Source organism: Erpetoichthys calabaricus, chromosome 7 (genome assembly GCF_900747795.2).
Source record: "Erpetoichthys calabaricus chromosome 7, fErpCal1.3, whole genome shotgun sequence".
Taxonomy (NCBI): domain Eukaryota; kingdom Metazoa; phylum Chordata; class Cladistia; order Polypteriformes; family Polypteridae; genus Erpetoichthys; species Erpetoichthys calabaricus.
The window spans coordinates 46,913,362-46,938,504 of record NC_041400.2 but is presented as its reverse complement, the minus strand read 5'-3'; the positions used below and the strand labels follow the sequence as shown (position 1 = coordinate 46,938,504).

The 25,143-nt window shown below is 39.0% G+C and overlaps 1 protein-coding gene across 1 annotated transcript in view; it reads right to left on the bottom strand.

Annotated features, from left to right (window-relative positions):
* LOC114654317 (sushi, von Willebrand factor type A, EGF and pentraxin domain-containing protein 1) overlaps window positions 1-25,143 on the bottom strand; it is a 328,570-nt gene that overhangs the window by 113,436 nt on the left and 189,991 nt on the right. Inside the window, 6 exon segments of the mRNA XM_028804783.2 lie at window positions 8,847-8,970; window positions 9,292-9,416; window positions 11,953-12,128; window positions 15,174-15,372; window positions 18,308-18,465; window positions 21,611-21,812. Of these exon segments, the coding sequence (XP_028660616.2) occupies window positions 8,847-8,970; window positions 9,292-9,416; window positions 11,953-12,128; window positions 15,174-15,372; window positions 18,308-18,465; window positions 21,611-21,812 (984 nt within the window).

Genomic DNA, 25,143 nt, shown 5'->3' with positions numbered 1-25,143 from the left:
CTGAACCCCCTGCTCTTCACGCTGTACACACATGACTTCGCCCCCGCCCACCACAGCAACACCATCATCAAATTTGTAGACGACACCACTGTGGTGGGGCTCATCTCTGGGGAGGATGAATCCGCCTACAGGGACGAAGTGGAGCGGCTGACAGCATGGTGCACTGACAACAACCTGCTCCTGAACACAAGTAAGACCAAGGAGCTTGTTGCGGACTTCAGGAAAGTGAAAACGGACATCAAACCACTCTACATCGGAGGGGACTGTGTGGAGAGGGTGCCAGACTTTCACTTCCTTGGAGTCCACATCATGGAAGACCTGTCCTGGGGGGTATCCGTCAATAAGGGCGCGCACATAAAGGCGACCTTCAAAAGGGCGACCTCAATTGGGCGCGGCGAATAAAACCGCACATAAATAAAAGCGACCTTCAAAAGGGCGACCTCAATTGAGCGCCGAATAAAGGCGCGCGTAAATAAAGGCGAGCTTCAAAAGGACGACCTCAATTATTGAGCGCCGAATAAATGCGCGCATAAATAAAGGAGTGCTTCAAAAGGGTGACGTCAATTGGGTGCAGCGAATAAAGGCAAACGCAACAAAATTACAGAAAATTTATTAGATAAAGGCAATGATTGAACGTATAAAAAGGTGAAAGCAAGAATATTAAAACATCCAATTAATTAATGCATGAACTTCTAACGAACTACTTCTAACGAACTATTTCTAAAGCTCTCTATATTTCCTTGTTTTCAAAATTACAGAAAATTAGATTAAGGCAATGACTGAATGTATAAAAAGGTGAAAGCAAGTTACACTTGAAGCTGTAGATTATGTGCAATGCCACATAGATATTCGAGATGCGGTCTATTAGCATAATCAAGGACAATTAATTTAATTCGCTCCGAAGGTCATCCTTTTGAAGCGCTCCTTTATTTGCGCGCGCATTTATTCGGCGCTCAATTGAGGTCGCCCCTTTGAAGATCGCTTTTATTTATGTGCGCTTTTATTCTCCGCGCCTAATTGAGGTCGCCCTTTTGAAGGTCGCCTTTTTGTGTGCGCCCTTATTGAAAAGAACCATCCTGGGGTGTGAACACAGCTGAGCTGGTGAAGATGGCTCACCAGAGACTTCATTTCCTGAGAGTCTTCAGTAGAAATAACATTCCCCAAAAACTGCAGGTGTCCTTCTATCGCTGCTCTATCGAGAGTATCCTGTGCTACTGCCTCGGCGTGTGGTTTACCAGCTGCACAACAGCATAGAAGAAAACACTTCAGCGGATAGTAAAGACTGCCCAGCAGATTATCGGCCGCTTTTTACCCTCTCTTGATGAACTGCACAGCTTTCGCTGCCTCAGGAAAGCAGAAAATATCTTAAAAGACTCCTCACACCCCGCTCATGATATGTTCCAACTGTTGCCATCAGGCAAAAGATATAGGAGCATCAAAACAAAGACTAATAGACTGAAAAACAGTTTCTACCCTGTTGCTATTAGGGCACTGAATGCCACCTAATAACCTACAATGCAGCAGTGCAATAGATGACATCTTGTGCGATAGTGTTCATGTGCAATTAAGGTCTTATGTTGAATGTTTGTGTTCTACCTTATTTCTTCTTATCCTTTTTTTTAATTATATTTTATTTATATTTTGACACCGCAAGGACTGCACCTAATTTCGTTGTATTTGTTACAATGACAATAAAGATATTCTGATTCTGATTCTGGATTTTTGATATACGGCATCATTTTGTTGGCCACTGTTTTTCGCAAATTTTTCAAAACATAAGGTGAACCACCTTATTTATGCAGACAACACCCATCTTTACTTAATTACAGTTCCAGATGAGTCTGAGGCTGTAAGAAAAGGGTGGGTAAACTACAACTCTCAGGCCAAATGCATCCCATGGTACGAGTGTGAACAGCCCATAGGGTACTAATGGAAATAATAATACTCCGGCCTTTGTGAGGTGTTTTTAACAAGATGATGCTACAGTGGGCTGCGTAAGCACAGTAAGTTACCATACAATGTCAAAAAAATAATTAAATAAACCCGGATTTTACTATACACAGAGGTACAGTCTGTAACACTGCCACATACATCATCTGCTTTTGTCTTGTTGTGCATTTTTAAAGAATACGAGTTTGTGCATGGGTGACTTTATCAGTAATGGATCTGGTTGTCATTGACATCTCTGAAGTCATAATTTCGAGTGTAACTCCAGGACTGTGCACAAATTAGGATAACGAACACAGTTTATAAATGTGAAAGAAATAAGTTAGAAGGATAAAGGCTTTCTAGTCGAGGATCGACTACAATGGATTATCACTGTCCTTCAACCCATATGCTTGGTAACATGAGGACTAAAATGCATGTACCGGCTGTGGCATTTGTGTGTTTTTCAAATGTTTCATCGCTAAGTAAAAAGAGAATGATAGCTGCGACCCTCTGGGTGAGCTCATTTCAGTTTTGGTACAGCACTGATAATTAATTAATCTTTCTTCCAGTTCTTCAAACTTTACAATAATCTGAGTCAGGTGCAACAAGCAAAACCTATTCATCTTTCCATTTTTAAGAAGCAGTGTTCAGACAGATGTGTGCCAGAAATGCAAATCAGCTTGATATCATTCGTGGTGAATTTGAATCTTGCTTTCAGGACTTTAGGCACAGCAAGACAGATTTTGCAAGAATGTTTCATCTCATTTTGCTGTTAATGTTGCAGAACCTTTCAGGCCAGAAGCAAGTGAAGTTCAGTGCAACAGTGAACTTAAAAACATCATTACCAGCAAATGTTTGCTTAATATCTACAAACTGTACATTATTGTTTGTTTCCAAGACTTTGCAAGCAAGATTCATGCATGATATTAACATTCTATACAGAAACCAGCAGTTTCATGTTCACTACTATAACATCCATCGATTATCCAACCCGCTAGCTATATCCTAACTACAGGGTCACGGGGGTCTGCTGGAGCCAATCCCAGCCAACACAGGGCACAAGTCAGGAAACAAACCCTGGGCAGGGCACCAGCCCACCGCAGACTACTATAACAATGTTTGGTAAATCAGCCCCGGACACAGACAAACACGCAGGCTCACAAGTCCCAAGCACACACGTTTTATTTGCTTCTCTTTAATAATACAGCACACAGTACCCAAATTGGCCACAATTACTGCTCAGTCCTTTCTCTTTCTTCTTCTTCTTTCTTCTGCCGCCTTCAATCCTATATCTCCCGACTTTGGCTCCCTGAATGGAGTGAGGCGGCCTCTTTTATATTGCATATGGAAATGAACCAGGTACTCCCTGATTACACTTCTTGGTGTGGTGGAAGTGCTGCATGGACACCCAAAAGAACTCCAGGTGCACCCGGATCCTCTTCCAGGGCTCCGCTATTGACCAGCACCCCCCACAACCGGCAGTGGCCATGGGCCCCAGCAGGGTTGCGCTTCCACGCTCCAATCCCGTGGCCCCGATACAAACCAGGGGGGCTGCCCTCTTGTGTCTCGAGGGAGGTCTCGTCTCCCTCCCAGTCCTACCATTAAGATGTCCCAGCCAGGCAAAGGCCCCAGCCGTCTGTCACAAATGTCATAGTGAAATCACTAGGGAAGAGACGTTTGACACAGAGGCTTCGAAGTTTGTGCTGCGTTAATGAACCACACTTTGTCGAAACAGTGTATCAAAGCCTCTGTCAAAGCTTCATTACTACGTGACTGAAGCTGTCGATAGCTTTGAACATCAAAGAAGCGCAGGGAGTGCTCTGACTGCTTGAAAGTTTTGGGCTCCACATGGTACGAATGGGGATGTGAAAGTGTCTTATTTTATAAAGAGATGATATTGAAGTAAATATGGAGTACAAAAATGTGGTACTTATAAAGCAGAGTAAATACCATGCTGTACTATTCTTCTGCAGTGGAACTTCTAATGTTTCTTCAATACTCTAGATTAGTGTAGACACATTCTCCAACTCCCTTATCTGTGTTCATTTCCACAAGCACATTCCCTAAACCCCTTACTGCAATTGTTCCGCAAACACTGATGGAAAAATCTTTCACACTGCCTCACATCAAAAACCCCCCAATGTGAAAAAGCTGTCACATAACTGTGAATCAGTCGTAGCTTATGATGTATTGTAAGATCTGACCGGTTGAGTGACAATGGATTTTTGTTGTTTACATTGCGATTCTACTGGTGTCTACAAGTGTCATCAGCCTGAGAAAGAATTGGCAACACTATTTGTTGGCATTCTGTCGTACAAATGAGTAGATTTACTTCTAGCTGTAGGGGAGCCAAAAGCAATGGCAAACCTGGCAACATCTCAAATGAATTTAAACAACTACAGCAACATTGAGCTGCCCTTCTAAGAGAAGTGAGCTACCTAAAAGAACAAATACCCATTGACGCTCAGTGCAGATGAGCACTGGCACGGTGATGCAATATTCATAATGGCAACAAATAATATTCTTAGAACAACATATTTAAACCTTATTTTGTTGTAGAAATTTGTTGCCTACACTAATATGTACACTAATTTCAGCATTTTAATTATTATAATGATAATTAATAATTATCATGACATCAAAATGACCACAGAAAGCATTCTTATGCTTTTACAATGTACCTGTACTATGTGATCAACAGGGGCTTTCATGTGAGCCTCCTCTGCTGGCTGTCAGACTTATGGATGTAATGATTTTTGCAAACCACCAGATGTCAGTACATTCAAATCTTCAAACCTTCAATGCTTTTTATATTTTTCCAACTAATTAAAATGAGGCTTCTGAAGCTTCAAAGGGTTTTATCCACCCATCTTTAGAAATCATTTTATTCTAAAATTCCTCTCTTATTGGGCATTGGGTTTGAGTATTAATTCTGACAGTTTTTTAAAAATGCTTTACAATTAAACCATTTTGTGGAGCTAGTGTTTAACTTGTGCTAGATTGCCTATGTGTGTAGGCACACTTTAGATCTTATATGGCCCAATGTGTAAATTATTATTGACAATTTACCCAGCTACCAGAAAAGTTTGCCTACCCCTGCTCTAAGCCCACTGGTCCAGTGTCTTACTAGCACTGCAGGAAGCGTATTAATTTTCAAAAACTAAGGGAAGAATATAAATAAATAAATACAATAAATAAGAGTTGCAGAATAAGGACTTAATATGCATAGTGCAAAACAGAACTGTACAGACATATAGATTGTATAAAACCATATTTGGAAAAAGAAAAAAGTCCAGTGCAGCCCTTCTTCAACACAGAGAAGAATTAAACATAAACCAGCAGGTGGGTACAGTGCAGGGAAGGTAAGTTCAGGTTACCAAGAATTCAGTGACCTTGTGGTCTGGGAGAAAAGCTTTCCCTGAAATGGGTGGAGCATGTGGTGGCTCTGGTAGCATTTACTAGAAGGCAGAAGTGAAAACAGGAGATGAGTTGGCTGGCATTAGAGATGATGGATTCATCCATCCACAGACATCTAGTGGAGCAGATAATATGAAGCTATAGTAGATCAGTTCCAATGATTTTAGAAACAGTATGGACAGTCCTTTGGAGGTGCATGCAATTCTGGCAAGTTAGGTTGCCAAACCTCACTGTGATGCATCCAATCAGGACTCTTTCAATAGTGTAACAGTAGAAATTTGCCAATATTTTGGTCCCCACCAAAAATCTCTTTAGCCTCGTCAGGAAAAAGAGCCCTTGCTGAGCCATTTTGAGATGTTGACAGACCAGTGATCTGGACACCCTGGAACCTAAAGCTGATAACTGACTGGAATGGGGAAGTCATTGATGTAGAGTGAAGCATGATTGTCTTTGGTTCTTCCTGAAGTCACCAATGGCCTTCATATGTTTTGTCAATGTCTAGGGAGAGTTTGTTGTGGCACCATCCAGTCTAGTCTTTTACCTCCCTCCTGTAGGCAGTTTCATCATCATTGCTGACGTGCTGATGACAAACTCATTATTTCTATATATATAAAATCCAATGTCTTTCTGTCTGACTATCTGTATGTATATCTGCTTTCATGAGAGAACTACTTAATGGATTTAGATTGGGTTTTTTTCTGTAATTTGCTTAAACATTCCGGTTGATTTTGCGACTTCTCTTATTGTGCTAAGTATCATAGTTTGCTTGCAGTACCGATTTATTTGCGCAAATCCTAGAGAGACACAGCCGGGTGAGGGAAGGGGGGTGGGGCCCTCCTCTCTCACGCAACAGCCTTGGAGCTTACCTTGCTTCCGCTTAGCTAGCAAATGAAAGAACTACTTAACAGATTTAGATCGGGTTTCTTTCTACAATTTGTATGAACATTCCGGTTGATTTAGCGACTTCTCTCATCTTGCTAAGAATCATAGTTCACTTGCTGGAGCGATATATTTGCACTAATCTGAGACAGAGGCTGCGGGCCGAGGGGAAGGGGAAGCATGACATCAGGAGTGTGGAGCCGGGGTCTACCTCTGGCCATGTTTTGGAGTGTACCTTGCCTCCACTTAGCTAGCAATACCTGTTTGTTTATTGATTTGTAAAGTTTGTCCTGTTTCACTACTATGTGGGTGGAGCTGCGAGGGACAAGCTAGTAGTGACTAATGAGGAAAAACTGTATGGTAGGGATGCACCGATACCAATACCAGTATCTGGTATCGGCCTCGATACCACATTTTCTAAAGTACTCGTACTCGTTAAAAGTCCCCCGATACCGGGGACCGAAACCACGGTCTGAGAAATGTCTATGTTTGAGCGGCATGTAAGGGGTTAATCACAGGCGCCGAGTGCCCGCCCCCAGGCCCCGGCTGCAGTTCAGAGCGGGGAGAAGGCGAGGCGAGACATGTCAGCCGTGTGGAACTATTTCAAAGTGAATGAAGACGACAAAACAAAGGCGGACTGCAAATTGTGCTCAGTGAAATTGTCCAGAGGAGGCTCAAAAGGTAGCGCATTTAACACAAGTAATTTAATCAAGCACCTAAAATCCCAACACGACAACGAGTACAAAGAGTTTACCCACGCTTCTAAACCAACACAACCCACGCTGCATCAAACTCTTGCAAGACGAGAGAAAATGTCCAGAGACAATCCACGTGCTGTGAAAATAACACAGGCAATTATTGAGTACATTGCATTGAGTGACCAGCCACTCTCGGAGGTAGAAAATGTGGGATTCCTGCGTCTCCTCCATGTTCTGGAGCCCAGATATGATGTCCCAAGCCGCCGCTACATGACTGACACGGAGCTGCCTAAACTACACGACTCCGTGAAAAAACATATCCACAGCCTACTGCAAGCCTCCTCTGCGTTTAGTTTCACCACGGATATTTGGACAAGCCGTGTTAGCCCCGTGTCGCTAATTAGCCTAACCTCCCAGTGGATAGACGACAGTTTCACGCCGCAACGAGCCATATTACATGCGAAACAATTCCGCGGCTCGCACTCCAGCCAGGCTATAGCGCATGTGTTTGAGGAAATGCTCCAGACATGGGGTATACCTAATCATGTTTTTATTAAGTACTCGGTATCGGTGAGTACTGAAATGCAAGTACTAGTACTAGTACTCGTACTCGTTTTCCAAAAAAGTGGTATCGGTGCATCCCTACTGTATGGCATAACTAGTGAACTTAAATTGACAAGCAGTAGATAGATAGATAGATAGATAGATAGATAGATAGATAGATAGATAGATAGATAGATAGATAGATAGATAGATAGATAGATAGATAGATAGATAGATAGATAGATAGATAGATAGATAGATAGATAGATAGATAGATAGATAGATAGATAGATAGATAGATACTTTATTAATCCCAGTACATCTTGAACTCAAAGGTGATGATAGTTGATCAAGCCAATAATAACCAAGAACATGTACATGAACAAGTAGTTAGTTTGATATGCTAAACCAATTTAATGATCTGGGTGCCTTCATAACCAACAAAGGGTGAAGCAACAAAGAAATGAATTGGTGCCATGCAAATTTGAAATCAGAAACAGTAACACTCATAAAAATATTTAGAGACTCGGCTATCACTAAAACAACTAAACTGTGGCAGCATTGCCAACCACTGCACCACCATGCCTCTGTGAAATCAAAGAAGAAAGAACGCAGTCAGACACATGTATATATTTCACCAAAACAATGCGGAAATGCCAAAATCGTAGTCAAATATCACAAAAAATAGGTATTTTAAAGGCAGAAAATTGAAAATGGTGTGTCAATATTGAAGCTGCTGGCTCGTTCTGTTTGTGAACTTGCACTGAAGGCTCTCCAAACTGTTTGTGCTGATGCTCTGCACTTTTTCTTCTATCAAAAAGATAGAAACGTCTTGTAAATATTAATAAATATTTTGTTATTATTATTTCATAGAGTCTCTTGTATTTGCTTTGGGACGTCAGGCTCCTTTAATGTTTGTTATGGAAGCATAAGGCACATGTCTCCTTATTTTATACTGACATGAAACTTGCAGATCACCTGCACATGTGACAACAAGTAGAGATAACTAATTTTTTATGCTGTACATGTTTCATAAAAATAAAATTTTGAGAACCAGCATTATTTACTTATTTCTTCTACCACTAAGTAGGTCCCACAGATTCTGTAATTTAAATGATCAGCAGTCCCATCCAATGTTGGCTGTTACAGCTCCAGGAAATGTTGCACAGGCCTTGCAAAGTAGTATGGGTGCTGGAGAAAAAAGTTCTTCTAAACTGGCTGAATTTTTAGTAAATAATTCGACGAACAAGGGCGAACGTGAACACAGCAAATTTTCTGTGAATAACATTTGGTGAAATTCATTGATCAACACAAATGGTGACTATACAATATGGTTTATTTTTTCCATTATGTTTAGGAGTTCCAAGAAATTCATCTCACCTGCACAAAAAATGCTGTCTGTTACTACTTTAACCCTTCCAAGAGTCCCTTTGAGGAAATCTGACCAAGCAAATAAATTTCCTCTGTGAAGTTCTTTTGGGCAGCTACTGGCTAATGCCTTAATCTGAAAAAAAAAAACAATATACAAAAAAATGCAGATAAATTTAAAGTAAAATGGAAATCATTTTCAATTTGAAAAGAAGTGCAAGGACTTTGAATCACTGAATTTGTTTTTACAAAATGATTATGTTCAAACTGTTGAATTGGGTTAACTTTAAACCAACACCTAAGATATTAATTGATATAACAAAAATAGTTTAAAAATGTCATTCTGCAGACTTTAAAGGTGAACAATTTATAAAATTTAGAGAAAGAATAAACTAGATATGTTTGAAATAACATAGTATTTCTGTTTACAGTAAAATCCATAGCAACAAAACTATACCTGCTCAGGGAGAAGAACATAATCCCAGACATTCATCTGACTAATGGAGCCCACAAAAGATTCGACGGGGTTGAACCCTTCTCCTTTTAGGTCTTGATCCTGTCCAAGAACTAAGGAACCTCCACCTAGTGTAAAGCAAAATGCCAAAATAAAATTATTCTTGTAGTATTTATGATTATAGGTGAATTTTTTCTAGCACCATATCCATTATGTTGTATATTCAACATAATTAAAAATATTAATGGTTTAAATTATTTAAAATGTAAAACTAAATATGACTCTGAGAAAGAACACTCTAGTGTAATGCAAAGCACACTGTTCCAATGCCTTAAACAACCTGAAATGAAGAAACTAGAGTAATAGGTTAAACCAGGGGTGGGCAAATTCATTCCTGGAGGGCCGCAGTGGCTGCGGGTTTTTGTTCCAACCCAGTTGCTTAATTCGAAAACAATCCTTGCCAATAATTACATTTCATGGTTTGTTAGTGCTTTAACTCTGCTATGTCAAGTCATTCTCATATCCTAGATTTTTTTTTTCCATTCTAAGGATATCATCCAAATACTTTGAAGTGTAAAATGGATGGGTAATTCTCAATCCTTCACTTTTTTCTCTTCTCTTTCCTTCCAAGTATTTAATTAAACCAAATAGTGCACAATAAATGCACACAGGTGTAAAGGGTAACAAGCAAAATGGAGAAATGCTGGTTTCTTTTGTCATTTGCATCTTATTGATAATAAGGAGCAATTAAAAACCGAGAATGCAGCTGTTTAAGACTTACATAAGCAATAAGGGTTCATAATCTTAACGAGGGAGATAACTAAAATGAAGCAGAAGTGTTTCTAGAGCAATAAGTGCTTCTTATTAAACAATTGGGTTAGAACAAAAACCTGCAGCCACTGCGGCCCTCCAGGAATGAATTTGCCCACCCCTGGGTTAAATAACACAATGATAAAAACAGCATTTCAACTGTTAAGAGTTTGTCAGGCTTGTCATTTGACTGAAGCTCAACCAATCAAACATTGAGTATTGACTTATCTGTTTGGACTCAACATTTTACTGTTGTTTCCTTATTCATAACACAGGTAATGATTACTTTCGGCCATCAGCTAGGTGCTGCCATAGGTTATAATTGAAATTGATGGAAGAAATGTTCCTTGTGAGTTTCTGCACATTAACTGTTTACTAGAGTATTCAGCTTTCTTACCACCTAGTAAGTCTGCAGTCTCCTGGAAGATGTGAACACATAATTAGGGAAATGACAGCAGCGTCAGGACAGGTGTGATTAGAATGAGTTTTCAGACTGATCTGAATTTGAGAGGTAACTTGTTCCTGGATTTCAGAGTTAAGTCTTGGATGTTGACTACAGATACCATGATTGAACACACATGTACTAGAGAACCCTGAGCCAAGGATTAATGATTATCATAGTAGTTGATTAACCTGATCTGGGGCTTTATGTTCCAGATACTCAAAGTGCCAAAATGTCAGCTCATCATGATTTACGGGTGAGTTGGCTCAGGCGGAGAAACCATTTCCTGAAGGGACCTGGGAAACCCAAAGGTAGGAGCATACTGACAATAGCTTGTAGGAGCTTTTGTCTGGAAAATCACAAAATGTCTTCATTGGAAGAGCTTCTTAAACATCTTGTGAGGAACACCTCAGATATGGATTTTGAACGGAGCTTATTCAAAACCTTAGTGGAGATGGAAACATGAAACGGTGGCAAGGTGGTTAGTATCTATCACAAAGGTAGCAATACAGGTAGATATCTGCGGTGAGGGAAGCAATAAAGTTATAAAATAAAGGTTTTCATTCCCTAATAAAAAGAGGAATACCTTCTTTATTATCTCACTAAGCATTAAAAGTGTTGGAGCTTCTAGTTCAAGTTTTTTTGAGTGTTATGAGTTATAGCACTTTATTAATTTTATTAAATTTTGGTTTAGTATTTTTGGCATTGGTATTCTGGATTTTGTGATTTCTCTGACTCACTGCCTAGCTCTTTGACTTTATGAATTTCTCCTGGTCCACATTTAGTTCCTACCTTTTGTTAACCCAGCTGGAAAAGTGTGTTGTAGTTTAGTGTTTTTTCAGGTATTTTGAATTTGCTCTAGCACTTAGTAGAAAACCATATTGTGTTGGTTGATGGCATGCTTATGGTCCCAATGTCAGCACCATAAAACATGAGTGAAACATTTTCATTGACTTTTTTCAAGGACTGTGTTTTTGATACGTTATGTATTTATTGAGCGTGTTACAATAAAGTATGAAGAGTAACCACATTTTTTAGTGCCTTAGCAGTGTGTGGTACCACAAATCACAAATGCTTTTTGCTTTTGGCAGAATTGACTATTTTTACAAGAAATTTCCTACATGTGACACAACCAAGCATGACAGGATGTGCATTAATGTTTATTATGAATTTTCTGTATGTGCAGTGCAAACTCGAGTAGGATGGGAGTATTAGTGCTGTGTGGTCTTGTCCCAGAAAAAGCCACTGCTAGGTAAAGGGTTAAGAACTGCTGTTCTAATCAAAATAAATTATTTGAGCTAACTTTATAGACACATTTATTAAGCCTAAGGATGCATATAAAATGATAGTTCTTTTTGAAAATTTAATGATAAAAATGATGTAAATTGAGCACAAATAAAATACCATGGTACCTGGAATAACAGAATCAACAGCCAATCCTTTGCCTCCATCTGACATTTTCCCATCAATGTACACTTTCCAGTCTCCATCGGTGTTATTCCACGTGACACCAATGTGATGCCACTTTCCATCATTCACTGATGGGCAGTCAGTAATTCTTTCTTTTCCATTGATGTACAATACCCAACTTTAAAAAAGGGAAATGTATTAATATTAGAAGCAACACGACACATCTGTTTACACTCTTTTCATTATTCCACAGAATAATTATATTTATTATGGTTTATATTTATCATGTGAATAAAGTGTGTAGTAGTTAATAATCATAACAAGCATACTAGAAATGCTGGTGTTACAAGCAAAGTAAATAAGTGTCGCTTGTGTGCAGACATTACTGCTACTATACCATCCACGTCATACAAACCACATGACCAACAGATATTTACTGTATATTTTTGTTGATTTAATAGCAGTAGTTATCATTCATACTTTGTTCATAAGGGTTTCTAAACAGTAGCCTATTTATTTTAACAAGAAACAATGATTATGACTGTTTCTTGTGCTTCAAACCAATCTTAATGTGAGAAAAGGGCAACTGGGCCATAAAGGGAAAAGAGGGACAGGAGCATGAGCCACTTCAGCAACCCCTCAGTGCATGTCCCTGGTTGTCTCAAAGCTTTGTGGAAAGTTAAACATACTGTATGTTAAGGGTGTGTTTTGAATCTAATTAGGAAGTGCAAAATGTAATACAGTGATCCCCTGCCTACCGTGGAAGTTACGTTCCAGACCCACCCGCAATTGGTGAAAATCCGCGATATAGAAATACCACATTTTTTTTATAGTTTAAGCCTTAAAATACCCCTCCCAACCACTTTAAACACATGTAAACTTATTAAAGCACAATTTGTAAACACATATGAAATGTGGATGTCGGGCTAAGGATATGAGTAACATCTCTCTATTATAAAACATTTTAACGCCACGCAAGACAAGGCAGTGAGACAGAAGGACAGCTGCTGTACAGGCTTTTAAACGAGCCATCTGACAAGCAGAACAAGCATCTTGGCAGAAGCAGCACAAAGCCAGCACAAAGTCCACTTCTCATTAGCGTTCATTCAGCTCCGACCTTCACAACGCAAAGTGGCAGGAGCGTAGCGGGGGGCAGGGCTTTGTTTGAGTGAAGCGATCGAGACCGGATCATCTCGGACAGACACTTTGATGACACGCCCTACTTACAAACAATTTAAAACAAGTTCATTGACATCTAACCCAGCAGTTGTTGGAATGCTTTTGACGAGAAGCAGAACATGCAGCTCGCCAGCAGCAGCTGCAGGAACCCAGCAGATAATCCCAGCACTTCTCCTTAGCGTGCGTTAAGCCCTCACCCGCCCCCCCCCCCCCCTTCAGAACGCACAGAGCGAAAAGCAGAACTGGCATTTTGGTAGAAGCAGCACAAAGCCAGTGGCTGATCTGTCCACTTCTGCTTAGCGTGCATTCAGCTCCCCCCCCCCCCCCCTTCACAAAGCGAGTGGCAGTGACGCGAAGTGGCAAAAGGACGGCTTTTAAGTGATTGACGCAAAGTGTGACAAGCACAACACACAGCTGGCCAGCAGCAGCAGCAAGAAACCAGCTGAACCGTTTGCATATCTATAGCATGCGTTCAGACCCCCTCTTCACAACGCGAGCAGCGTTCTAAGTGCTGCGAGAAAGAGATTTAACCACGCCTGGGGCAGGAAATAAAGGATAAATATTGTATTTACAAAAGTTTTAAAATAAAAATTAAAATAATGCATATGTAACAATTCCCATGAAAATAACAATCTCTTTAAATGGTTTATCCAGTAAACCAAACCCGGGGGTGGGCGAGCGAAGTGAGCAGCGGGCTCCGCCCCCTAGTAATAATAATTGTATTAATAAATCCGCGATGTAGCGGGAGCGCGATAGCTGAACCGCGATATAGCAGGGGATTACTGTAAATGTGAAAAAAGTTAACCTTTGAACTGTTAAAAGGACATTCATCCTTTAATTAGCAGATTGACTGTGGTGTAAACTTGGAAGGTACTGCTAAACTTCAGGACTACAATTTGTGACTTCTTGTCTTTCACTTGAAGAAGATCAAATATTTTCATGCTGTTATAAATTATTATTTTTTTAATTAAACTCTTTGTATTGAAATTACATACCATTTTTGCAACATGAGCTCACCTAGCAGTAGACGCTGATTGTTTAGTAAACATAAGAGCATTTGATAGTTTGGACAGGATTGTGCCAGGTCTTCAGACCAAGTATGTTAGTGCACCATAAACAGACATCAAAATTAAAGAAATTGTCTATCATTTACATCAAACTTAAGGGTGTATCAAATTCTGCTCTAAAATATCCTTTGTACAATACGTACGCTTGGGCATAATTTGAATAGGGTATAAATTAGAATAAGAGCTTTAGTTTATGTAGGTTATATTGGTACACTATGGGCTGAGCAGAAGTTTGCAAACTTTCAGCATTAGGTAACACTTTAGCATCTATTACTCATTTACTATTATGTAGCAAGACCTTAACAAACACTTTTTTGGGTCTTCATAACACTTAAAAAGCCTCAGTGAAGTGTTTATTCACCTCTGCAATGTGACCTGCGAACAAAACTTCACTTTGGAGGGCCTGAGGTGGCTTAGCTGAGACACCTTTCTCTTGATATTGCATATTTACTACAAGACCTGTGAATCCTTCATATTAACAAGTAATTTTACCATAATGTCAGTATGCCATACTGCACAGAGATGAATAACTCATCTACTGATGTTTTATTAGGGTTTTTATTAGCCTTTGTTAAGATCTTGTTACATAAGAGTAAATTAGAAGTAGATGCCTTTTGCAGTAGCTTAACTAGTGTTACCTAGCTTTATTTTACAGTTATGGAAAATAACTTCATGTGACTTATTACATAATTCTGAATGCTGTTTTGTTATTCGATAAAATACAATGTGAAGGATATCTATATTAGGAAGTCACATTGGGTTGCACTTCCTCACAGATCCACAGACACATCTTTGATTATGTTGTCAAGAATTGCTTACTATTAGAATACAATATTAAATGTCAATGTAAATGAATATTTCAGTCATATTCTTATATATTAAACCAATGTCATAATTAATAGTCAAGAATACTAAATGCTTCACTGTTAAAACAAAAAAGTATTTTATGCAATTATATGTTTCCAAAAAACTCTTACCCATTGTAGTCAATTAGTAAAAATGCATTGTCACTTCCTTCAACTGCATATGAAATAGGAGTGCCATAGTTGATGCCGTCAGATGATTTCATCCAGAATGTGCACGTTATTGCAGAGAGAAGAGGCATAACATTCTCCAAAATAACATAGGTGTAAATACCAGAAACTGCAAATTCCAGGTCAAAATTAGATGACATTTCTGCAGGAATCAAAAATGGAATATGAAAAAGATCAGCATGTGTATGAATTAATATATCATTCATATATTCGTTTATTTATATTCATATGCACATCAACCCTGAAATGTACAGTGTCAGTTTAGAATCATCAAACAACTTCATATGTCATTTATTAGGTAAGTCAGAGTACCTCTGATATACAGTAATTGTCTGAAAAAAGTGAAAGGTGGTACAGTTAGAGCACACAGGATAAAATACACAGAGTGACAAATGTGTTCACTTTCAAAGTATCACCTCGCCTTTCTTGCAAGGTAATCACAATTCACATTTTCCAGAATGGATGCAAAACTGTCTTCCAAGTGATGTACCTAGTGAAGAAAAATGCTGGAATTTAATATACTGGACATGACAAAAAGGTTTGCCTGCATGCTAAACTATTATTATTTTTAATTTGTGTGTCTCATGGGGAAAGTATGATAAACATAATGGCTACAGCAACAGTTAAAACTGACATATGGATGGGAGCCTGTGCAAATTTCTACGAATTACTTGATTTTGTGCCTTCTATCCTTTTGTGTATAGTGTTTCACTTTGGATCATTTGCTTTATTTATTTATTTACTACATTTATTATTATTTTTTTTATCTTTTTGGTGATAAAATCACAATTATATATCATAGCTGAAGTTATACTTCTTTGTGAACTGTGTCTGTATTCGAGACATTATTACTTTAGGGGATTTACCTTACTGTAAATGTTTATTATTACCCAGACAGGTTTTTGTCTAATAAAAATTCATTTCCATATTTTAATCTATTCTTATTTATCTTGGCACCAGAGAGTGGTGACATGTTACATGATGGTTGGACATAAACGTAAGAATTTCACTGTACTGTACTCCACACATGTGACAATACTACTACTACAGTATTACATTACCTTAAATGCTCATTGCTACCAAGGGGGGGTTTACCTTACTTTACATTTTTAAACATTATTGAGCGCAGTTGTCACTGAGTGCAATTTTCCCTTTGGATTTGTCACTTTCTGTTTTTCTCCCCCATGCTTTTGTTGATGAAATAAAATGAAAACCATTAACATTCTTCCTGACAAACTTGAGCCAAATAACCAAGAGTGCTGTTCACTGTTGCATGTTTGTTTCCTTAGCAATGTTTTATTTTGTTATGGATGCACGTCAGAGGATCCCCAGCCATGCTCATCAGAGATATGTAATACCACTCTGAGATGAGAGAGGGTGCTGCTACTAACATTATCACCTGCTTCTGCCTCCACAGCTCCAAGAAGACACCCAGTGAGGGCAACTGACTCCAGTCCTTCTGGGCTAAGGCCTATAGAGCCAGGCATCCCTGTAAATAGGCGTCACACTTTAGTTTAAGCCAGACCAGAAAACAGAGCTTCTTAAATCCTGACTTGCTCAGTTGAGCAGCATTTACAAACCAAGAGAAGGTTATAGCCTGTATTTCTGTTGTTTAATACCACCATGTGCTTGTTTTGTTTTCAGTTTATTTATTGAATTAAACAGGATGACCCAGCTGGTGTCCCAAAAATTATTTTGGACCTGATCCTTACTCCCATTCACCTTCAATTTACACCTGAGTCAATATACAACATTTTAATAAGTTTCAGTAACTTCTACATCTAACCCCATTTATAATTTTGTCTTTCTTCTCTCATTTTCTAGTTCTGATTTTTTTTTCTAACCTAACTCATTACCCAGTAATGTTAGGCTACCATTGCTTCTGCAAATGCATGTGAAAACTGCTTTCTCATCCACTTAAAGGGCACTTCTTAATGCACATTGTGAAGTGTATATGCAAGAATTTGTTTTAGTGGCATTTCAGAATTGGCAAAATGTATGAATGCAATCAAAAACAGCTTAATTGAAACTGCTTTCTTCAAAAAAGAAGCAAACATATTTCAATATAATTGTTCATTTTATTTTAAATAAGAACATCTGAGCATCCTACGAACCAAAACATTTATTGTTATACTGTATATCAAATTACGTAAGTAATGTTACTAAAATATTTGCCAAATGATGTCTGCCACTGAATGGAAAGGCTTATTATCCTCTGTACTGTAAGGATTAATAACTTTTGAAAGCATATTTAAGTTAAACACAACATACAGTATATAGTAATACCAGACTCAAAATAACTGGCATATTACTATAGACTGTTTTTTTAAACATTTTATTTGCATATCCTAGTAGTATTACCTGCTCTATTTAAACTATTGCATTGATAATTGTCTGTTCTAAAAAAGCTACTTCTTCTAAACTAAGGTTATGAGGGTAACTAAGAAAGCTAACAGGTACAGCTGTAACTAATGTACATTCTTTTGTTTTTTTCTTTAGGAGGTTTCTAATTTTTCAAAAATATAATTCTGATCAAATGAATCTGAAATCCTTGAAGATATCACTTCAAAAAACCCTGTGACCTAAGATTAGAAGAAGGTCACCATTCCTCTTGGGTGTTGTTAAATTTAACTAAAGAAGGCTGACATCACAGAAAGCATCTAGCTGTAAAAACTTGTGCTAAAGTTTTGCCAAAATTTGGGTTGTAACAGGCCAACAAGGGTGAACCCAGAAAATGGCTGTTAAACTGGAAGTGAGAGATCACTTTAGATCTAGGCTGGGACAACTGTGTTGTGGAGTTTGTATATTTTAAAAGCTTATGCTTCTATTTGTTACTACAACTTTCTACAGCAGGTCAAGATATTTGTATGTAATTGAAGGTACAACTCGGTCCTGACAGTGTTGTAAGGCAGTACATTATACTTTCAATCGTCAATTAGAGATAAAATGTAGACATCACATAACACAAGAAATACTGTACAATTTTCTTGACTGTAACAGTTATTCTTGCCTCTGAAACTACAGTAGTTTAAGATGCATTATTAATTTTTACATTTTTTATTACGCTAAATACTCACCTGTTTCACACCTTGTTCCATTAAACCCAGGTGGACATTTACATGTGAATGAATTCAAGCCATCCACACATGTAGCTTGGTTAAGACACTGATTGGCTTCACATTCATCAATGTCCGTCTCGCAGAGCAGTCCTGTGTATCCAGCTTTACACTGACACCTATGAGACATTAAAAAACTTTGATACTTTTTTTGAGAACAGTAATCTTATAGGCTTCTTCTAGATTAATGTTAGAAACCACAAAACAATTGTTCACTTCCATTTAATCTATAAATAAATTATGTTTGTGATGTTAAGGCATTCTTTATTTTTTCACATATTAAAGACCTGTCAAGCGGCATAGTTTAATTTAAATAATTAGAGATGCAAGATTTTGTGTCATGAGGTTACCCACACTGTGGACAAGATCAGAGGTCCAAAAGGTGGCTTTGGATCCCAAGAAGAGAGGCATGGGTTAAGATTGCCCTACACAAATATGCTGAAATGTTAAGTGGAGCCACACAAGTGAGGCTGGCTTCTTGTGATGAGGTAGGCACTATATGTTTTTAAATAAATAAATTAACAAACTGTGCAACTCAAACTCTTTGGGTGTACTTGGTTGTGCGGCCCCAAGATGTCTGATGGGATGATTGGGGCTATTTGCATTTCTTTATGGGAGTGCGGTTAGTTACAATTGTCTCATTGACTTCCCATGGGTTGTAATTGAGATGAAGCAGAGGGATAACACCATGAAAGAGAGGGCAGTATCAAGTGCCTGAGTCAGTGAGAGGGAGAAGAGGTAGAGCGGTTGGTAGCCCCACACAGGAACAAACAATTGGTGCTCTAGGGGTGAATCGTCCCCTGCTGAATTTTCAAACAGCAGTGGGGTACGATGATGGTGTCCTTGAAGGATTCCGAAGATACTGAGAGAAGCATAGTGGAAGAAGGAGGACAAACCAGCTTGGAGCTTTCCAGCAGACACTGATGGAGGCAGTTGGGTCAAGAGCTCAAGGTGGGTCCCTGCTGCTGACATCTCCACCCAATGCAAGACCATTGTTGTGAGCTAGGCAGACAAGGAAGACAGACGCATTGGGTTTGCTAAGAGAGATGTAGAGTGCAGAAAGTGTCCGATAACTGCATGGTTTTATTATGGATTGGTTACTGCTGGTTGTAGCTCATAGAAAAAGACTTGGTTTTATGAAGGGTATTCATTTACTGAAGACTTTATTTGGAGCACTGCATTTTGAATATTGATTAGTTGAAGCACTTTGTTTGCAAAATTAAAAGCACTAATGTACTTTTGCTGCCACTTACTGACACTGTGTCCTCATTTTCCTGGCTCATCCTTGGTGATATTATGTTATGGGTTTGAGAGCTTCCAGGCAACTTGAAGCAAACCCGGATTGTCACATTTCCTTAAGAAGTCTATACAATATGGGCAAAAAGATCTAATATGGGACAACTGTTATTTTATTTACAGTAGATTCTCTGAGGAATATGAAGCAAATGGGAAATTATGAATAGAGATTACACTAAGTTCCATTGCCCCCAAGGTTGGTAACAGAAACCATAGGGATAAAATACTAGTTGCCTTTTTGGCTGATATATTAGGCAGGAAGACAGGGAACAGCTGATGATGTGTGGTACTGAAGAACAATAAACATGGTGCAGTGTACCTTAGAACTAGCAGAGGGGTAATGACACTTTATTAGATCCATGCCCCTGAAGTTCTTCTGACTATCACCCTGTAAATTATAGCATGACCTAATATAAATATCCTACCACTCTCTTGATTAAGTTTGGTTTCCTTAAAGCAGGGAGGTGAGTGAAACAACATGGCTTTGTTTGCTGATCTGAGGACACCAGTGCCTGTCCTGGAAGCATAGGGCACAAGGGGGAGATCAACTCTAAGCAGGAAGCCATTCCACCACAGGAAAAACTCCTATCTTTGAAATATGAGTAGAAAACGACTGTGGAGCTGTGAACCACCATGCCACTAATCAACACTTTTTGGCTACATTAAATTAAGTATGACCCATGTGAATTGCAAACACAAAAGAGTTAAAAAATGTTCATTACGCGAACGTTTAATAATATCTATTGACATGCAAGGCATATGCAATGTCAAATAATAAATCAAGTAATGAATGTACATTATTGCTACAACATTTTCAGTTTGAATAACTTATGAGACATGGCTATAATTTAATGGAAAACTATGACACATTTAAAAAAAACTATGAAGCATTTAAGAAGGCTAATATGAAGTTAGGTTATATACCATCCATGATGTACGGAGTACAAGTTAAAGGAGTTTATAGTTAATCTGTATAACACAACTTCATAACTTTGTATCGTTTTGGTCTGCTTATTACAAAAATAGACAGAGCAGCACTAGACGACGTCCAGAGAAGAGCAAATAGACTGATTCCAGGACAGAGGGATACGAGCAATGAGGACACATTCAAGGAGTTGAACCTTTCCAGTTTAAGCAAATGAAGATTAAGAGTTGAGTATTTTAAATTATGATAGGAATTAGTACTGTGGATCCCAGCTGCTATTTTAAAATGAGTTCTTCAAAAGTATATGGGGCACAGATGCAATGGAGTAGAGTTTTCACAAATATTATAAAGTTTTTCTTTACAGAGAGAACCATAAACATATAGCATAACTTAGCAAGTAGTGTGCTGTATGGTAATACTTTGGGGACTGTTACTCATGTGTATGTAGGGGTAACACTCAAGGCTCGTTCAAGGTAAGCACTTCCACCCCAGAGCAAGAGGGGGAGCTGTTGCTCACCACCTTATCTTTCCCCGCAGCTCTGAGCCGCCATACGAGGAAGACGCACAGACAAGTCTGTGTTCATTTCACACACTCTGCCCCTACCCTGAAGGGATCTCTATAAGAAGCTCCTGGACCAGAATGACACAACCAGATAAGGGAGAAAAACTTGGTTTTGAGTGTCTTTCTGTTTGCAACATTAGGAGATAATGCATGGCAATGGCTATTGTTTTTTGACTTCATTTTTGTTTAAAAACATTAATAAACATGCCTACACAATTTGTACCTTAATACTTGAAGCTATGTCTGTCTGTTCCTTATGTGACATGACTTATAAAACTTCACTTGATGTTACTTTGGAGAATTATTTGAACAAGACTGTCAAGCTGGTGGGGCTGAAAACTGTCCTCATAATATAATAACATTCTTAAACTTTAATCCAATTCAGTTTTGGTGGAATGCTGAAACAATATGACTTTTTAAAATCAAAATAATCCAACTTCAAAGTGACCACAAAGTTCACCTTAGGTCTTAATCCATTTACCTAAAGTTGTTGATGCCATCAGAACACACTCCTCCATTTAAGCAGGGTTGGCTGTCACATTCATTGATATTTATCTCACATTTGACTCCAGATAAGCCAGTCGGACATGTGCACTTAAAGGTCCCAGGCAGGTCTTCACAGACCCCATTGTTTAAACAAGGGTTGGAATGACACTCATTAAGTTCCAGCTCACAATGGATACCTTTGAAAAAAACAGAAAGTAATTATAATAATGATATATTTTTCTCCAAAATATATAACTGTTTTGCATTAGAAACAGTAGAAGAATAAAGCTTAAAATCTTTTTAATAGATCTTACAAAATAAAATAACATCATGCTATGAATCAGTAAGTCCATGCCTTTTAAGACATGAATAGCTGTTAGTTCACAGGGATGGTAAGAATCTGAAATGGAAAAGACAGCTGCAGTGCCAGAGAGAATCATTGTTGGCTTTTACTTTGTTGTAATCATTTTGTATACTATATAACTTATTTAGATTTATGTATAACAATCAAACGAAACACAACAGAATACTCTGAAAGATTCCCATCCACTCTGAAATAAATTAAATTATTATTTTGCCAAAGCAACAAAGCCTGCAGTTTCGATTTTTTCTTTTAAATGGTGAAAAAAATTTTGTTACTGTAATGCACCAATTCTTTTTGTTTATTATTTAATGCACGTGAATCCATGTTTTAATGATGTTGTATTTACACTTAAGCCACTCCACTTCTCATATAAAAAACAACTGATTTAAATATAACTATTTTATCTATCGATATATATATATAGTGGAATGAGCCCCGGACACAGACAGGCAGACATGTTTTTAAGCACCACCACACGTTTATTTACATAGTCCTATTTACAATTCTTGTGCCACAAACCCCAATCTCCCCCAAAGTCCAGGCCAACCACACTATGCCACTTCTTCGGACCGCCTCCTTCTCTCTCTTCTCAGACCTCGTCCTTCTTCCACCCAACTCCAGCCTTGAATGAAGGGAGGCGGCCCCTTTTATCTCCACCCGGATGTGCTCCAGGTGTGCACCGGCAATCTCCCACGGACACGCCCTAGTGTGGAGGAAGTACCAGCTGTCTCCCCGGAAGCACTCCGGGTGTCCCCTCTCTTCTTCCCCCCAGCACTTCCTGGTGTGGCGGAAGTGCTGGGGTCCAGGGTCCTCCAGGCATGGGGACGCCCCTGGCGGTGACCACAGGCCCCTACAGGGTTGAACTTCCAAGCCCTGTACCCATGGCCCCCAATACAACTAGGACAGTCACCCCCTTGTGGTCTGGAGGAGGCATTAGCCCTCCTCCTGTCTTCCTGGGCGTCCCGGCTGAGTATGAACCCCAGCCGGGTGCCACAATATACATATATATATATATATATATATATATATATATATATATATATATATATAGTGATCTGTAGGGTGTGCCACTGAGCTCCCAAGCCCCAAACACAATGGCACCACCATAAGTCCAAATAATAAAAAATTATTTTAGCAAATTCACACAAGTCATTCTCAAACACAAACGCAAGCACAATTCCTTCCTCTTTCTTTTCCTTCCTCTCCTTATACTCTTCTAGGTGAGCTTCATCCTCTGCATCTCAACTCTGACTCTCCAAATCAACGTGATGTGACTCTTTTTATAAAAGATCTGAGAGTACTTCTGGTGTCCGGGTGTTGCCTGTGGGAAGCGCTTCCCGATCAGGTGGAAGATGGGCAGTGCCCTCTGGCGGCACCTAGGGACCCTAACAGGGTTCCCCTTCGAGACTATAGGTTCCAATGATACACTGTGGATGTTCAAATTGGAAGCCGACCAGTGAAGGACTGCCACCTCCCTTGTTGGGGGAATAAACTTTCCCAGTCCAACCACTACACCCCAACTGCCCAGACTCAGATAGGAATCATTAGCCATCCTGGCCATGTTGCTTCTTCCATTACACTCTCCACTCATTATGGCCTTCTGGCTGGGTAAGGCAGCACTCTGAAACCCAGTTTAATTCCATGTCACCAAAAAAAAAATATATATATTGTAACAAGAATGACCAAGAGACATTGGGAAGGTTTGGGGCAGCCACCTATATAATATTTCCTGGCTACAAAATCTGTTCAAAAGCAAAGACATGTTCGCACAATTGAGCCCAAAACAGAACTATCCTCTTAAGATGGTGGCTTTTTAAACCCCCGCAGGGGAAGTGATGTCATCAGGATTGGAACCGGAAGTGACGTTGGCTGCTTGCCGGAGGAATGGAGGCGACCGAGAGAGAGAAAAAAAGAGAGAGAGATAGCCAAGAAGAAAGCAAAGAAAGTGCTGTACCTCATTTTTCTTCACTCTCCTGCCTTGGTGCCCCCTGCTTGCTGTTCTTTTAAGGAATTTACTAATTCATCTTTGCAAACTGCTAGGGCCTTGCATTGCCTTGTCACTGTCAAGTGTAACCTTCTTCCTTTTGGGTAACCCCTTGCCCATCAAGCAACCCATCATAATATATGGAAAAAAATGCCCATGCCTTAAGCAAAGTGCCTTAAAGCGGCCTAAATATTAAGCTGCATCATAATGCATGTTTCCAAAATGAAATATTTCCAATTTAATGGATGATTTCTAATTTAAATCATGGACGGTAGAAGCATGCTATTTTGAGGTGAAAGCAGTATAAATAAAAGGACCACCTTTAATAAATTAATGTTTGAGCATTCTTTCTCAATATTATATTATTATATATATATTATAAAATTATAATATATATATATATATATATATTCTGCGGTGGGTTGGCACCCTGCCCAGGATTGTTTCCTGCCTTGTGCCCTGTGTTGGCTGGGATTGGCTCCAGCAGACCCCGTGACCCTGTTCGGATTCAGTGGGTTGGAAAATGGATGGATGGATGGATGGATATATATATATATTATTATATTCACTTTGAGTTATTTTTCATATTTTTTGACCTGAAGTCATGTGTAATTTGTTAATTTTTTTCTACTCTTTTTGATCTGAATTCATTTGTAATTATATAAGTTTTGTTAATTAATTATGGACATTTAGGCTTTTGTTTTTTATTACATATCAAACCACACCACTGTTCTTCCAAAAAATGAAGACACAGATCTACAAAAAAAAACAAACTATATAATACATCTCTTGTTAAAATCATCAAATACAGTAATCCCTCGCTATATCGCGCTTCGCCTTTCGCGGCTTCACTCCATCGCGGATTTTATATGTAAGCATATTTAAATATATATCACGGATTTTTCGCTGCTTCGCGGGTTTCTGCGGACAATGGGTCTTTTAATTTCTGGTACATGCTTCCTCAGTTGGTTTGCCCAGTTGATTTCATACAAGGGACGCTATTGGCAGATGGCTGAGAAGCTACCCAGCTTACTTTTCTCTTTCTCTTGCGCTGACTTTCTCTGATCCTGACGTAGGGGGATTGAGCAGGGGGGCTGTTCGCACACCTAGACGATACGGACGCTCGTCTAAAAATGCTGAAAGATTATCTTTACGTTGTGATCTTTTGTGCAGCTGCTTC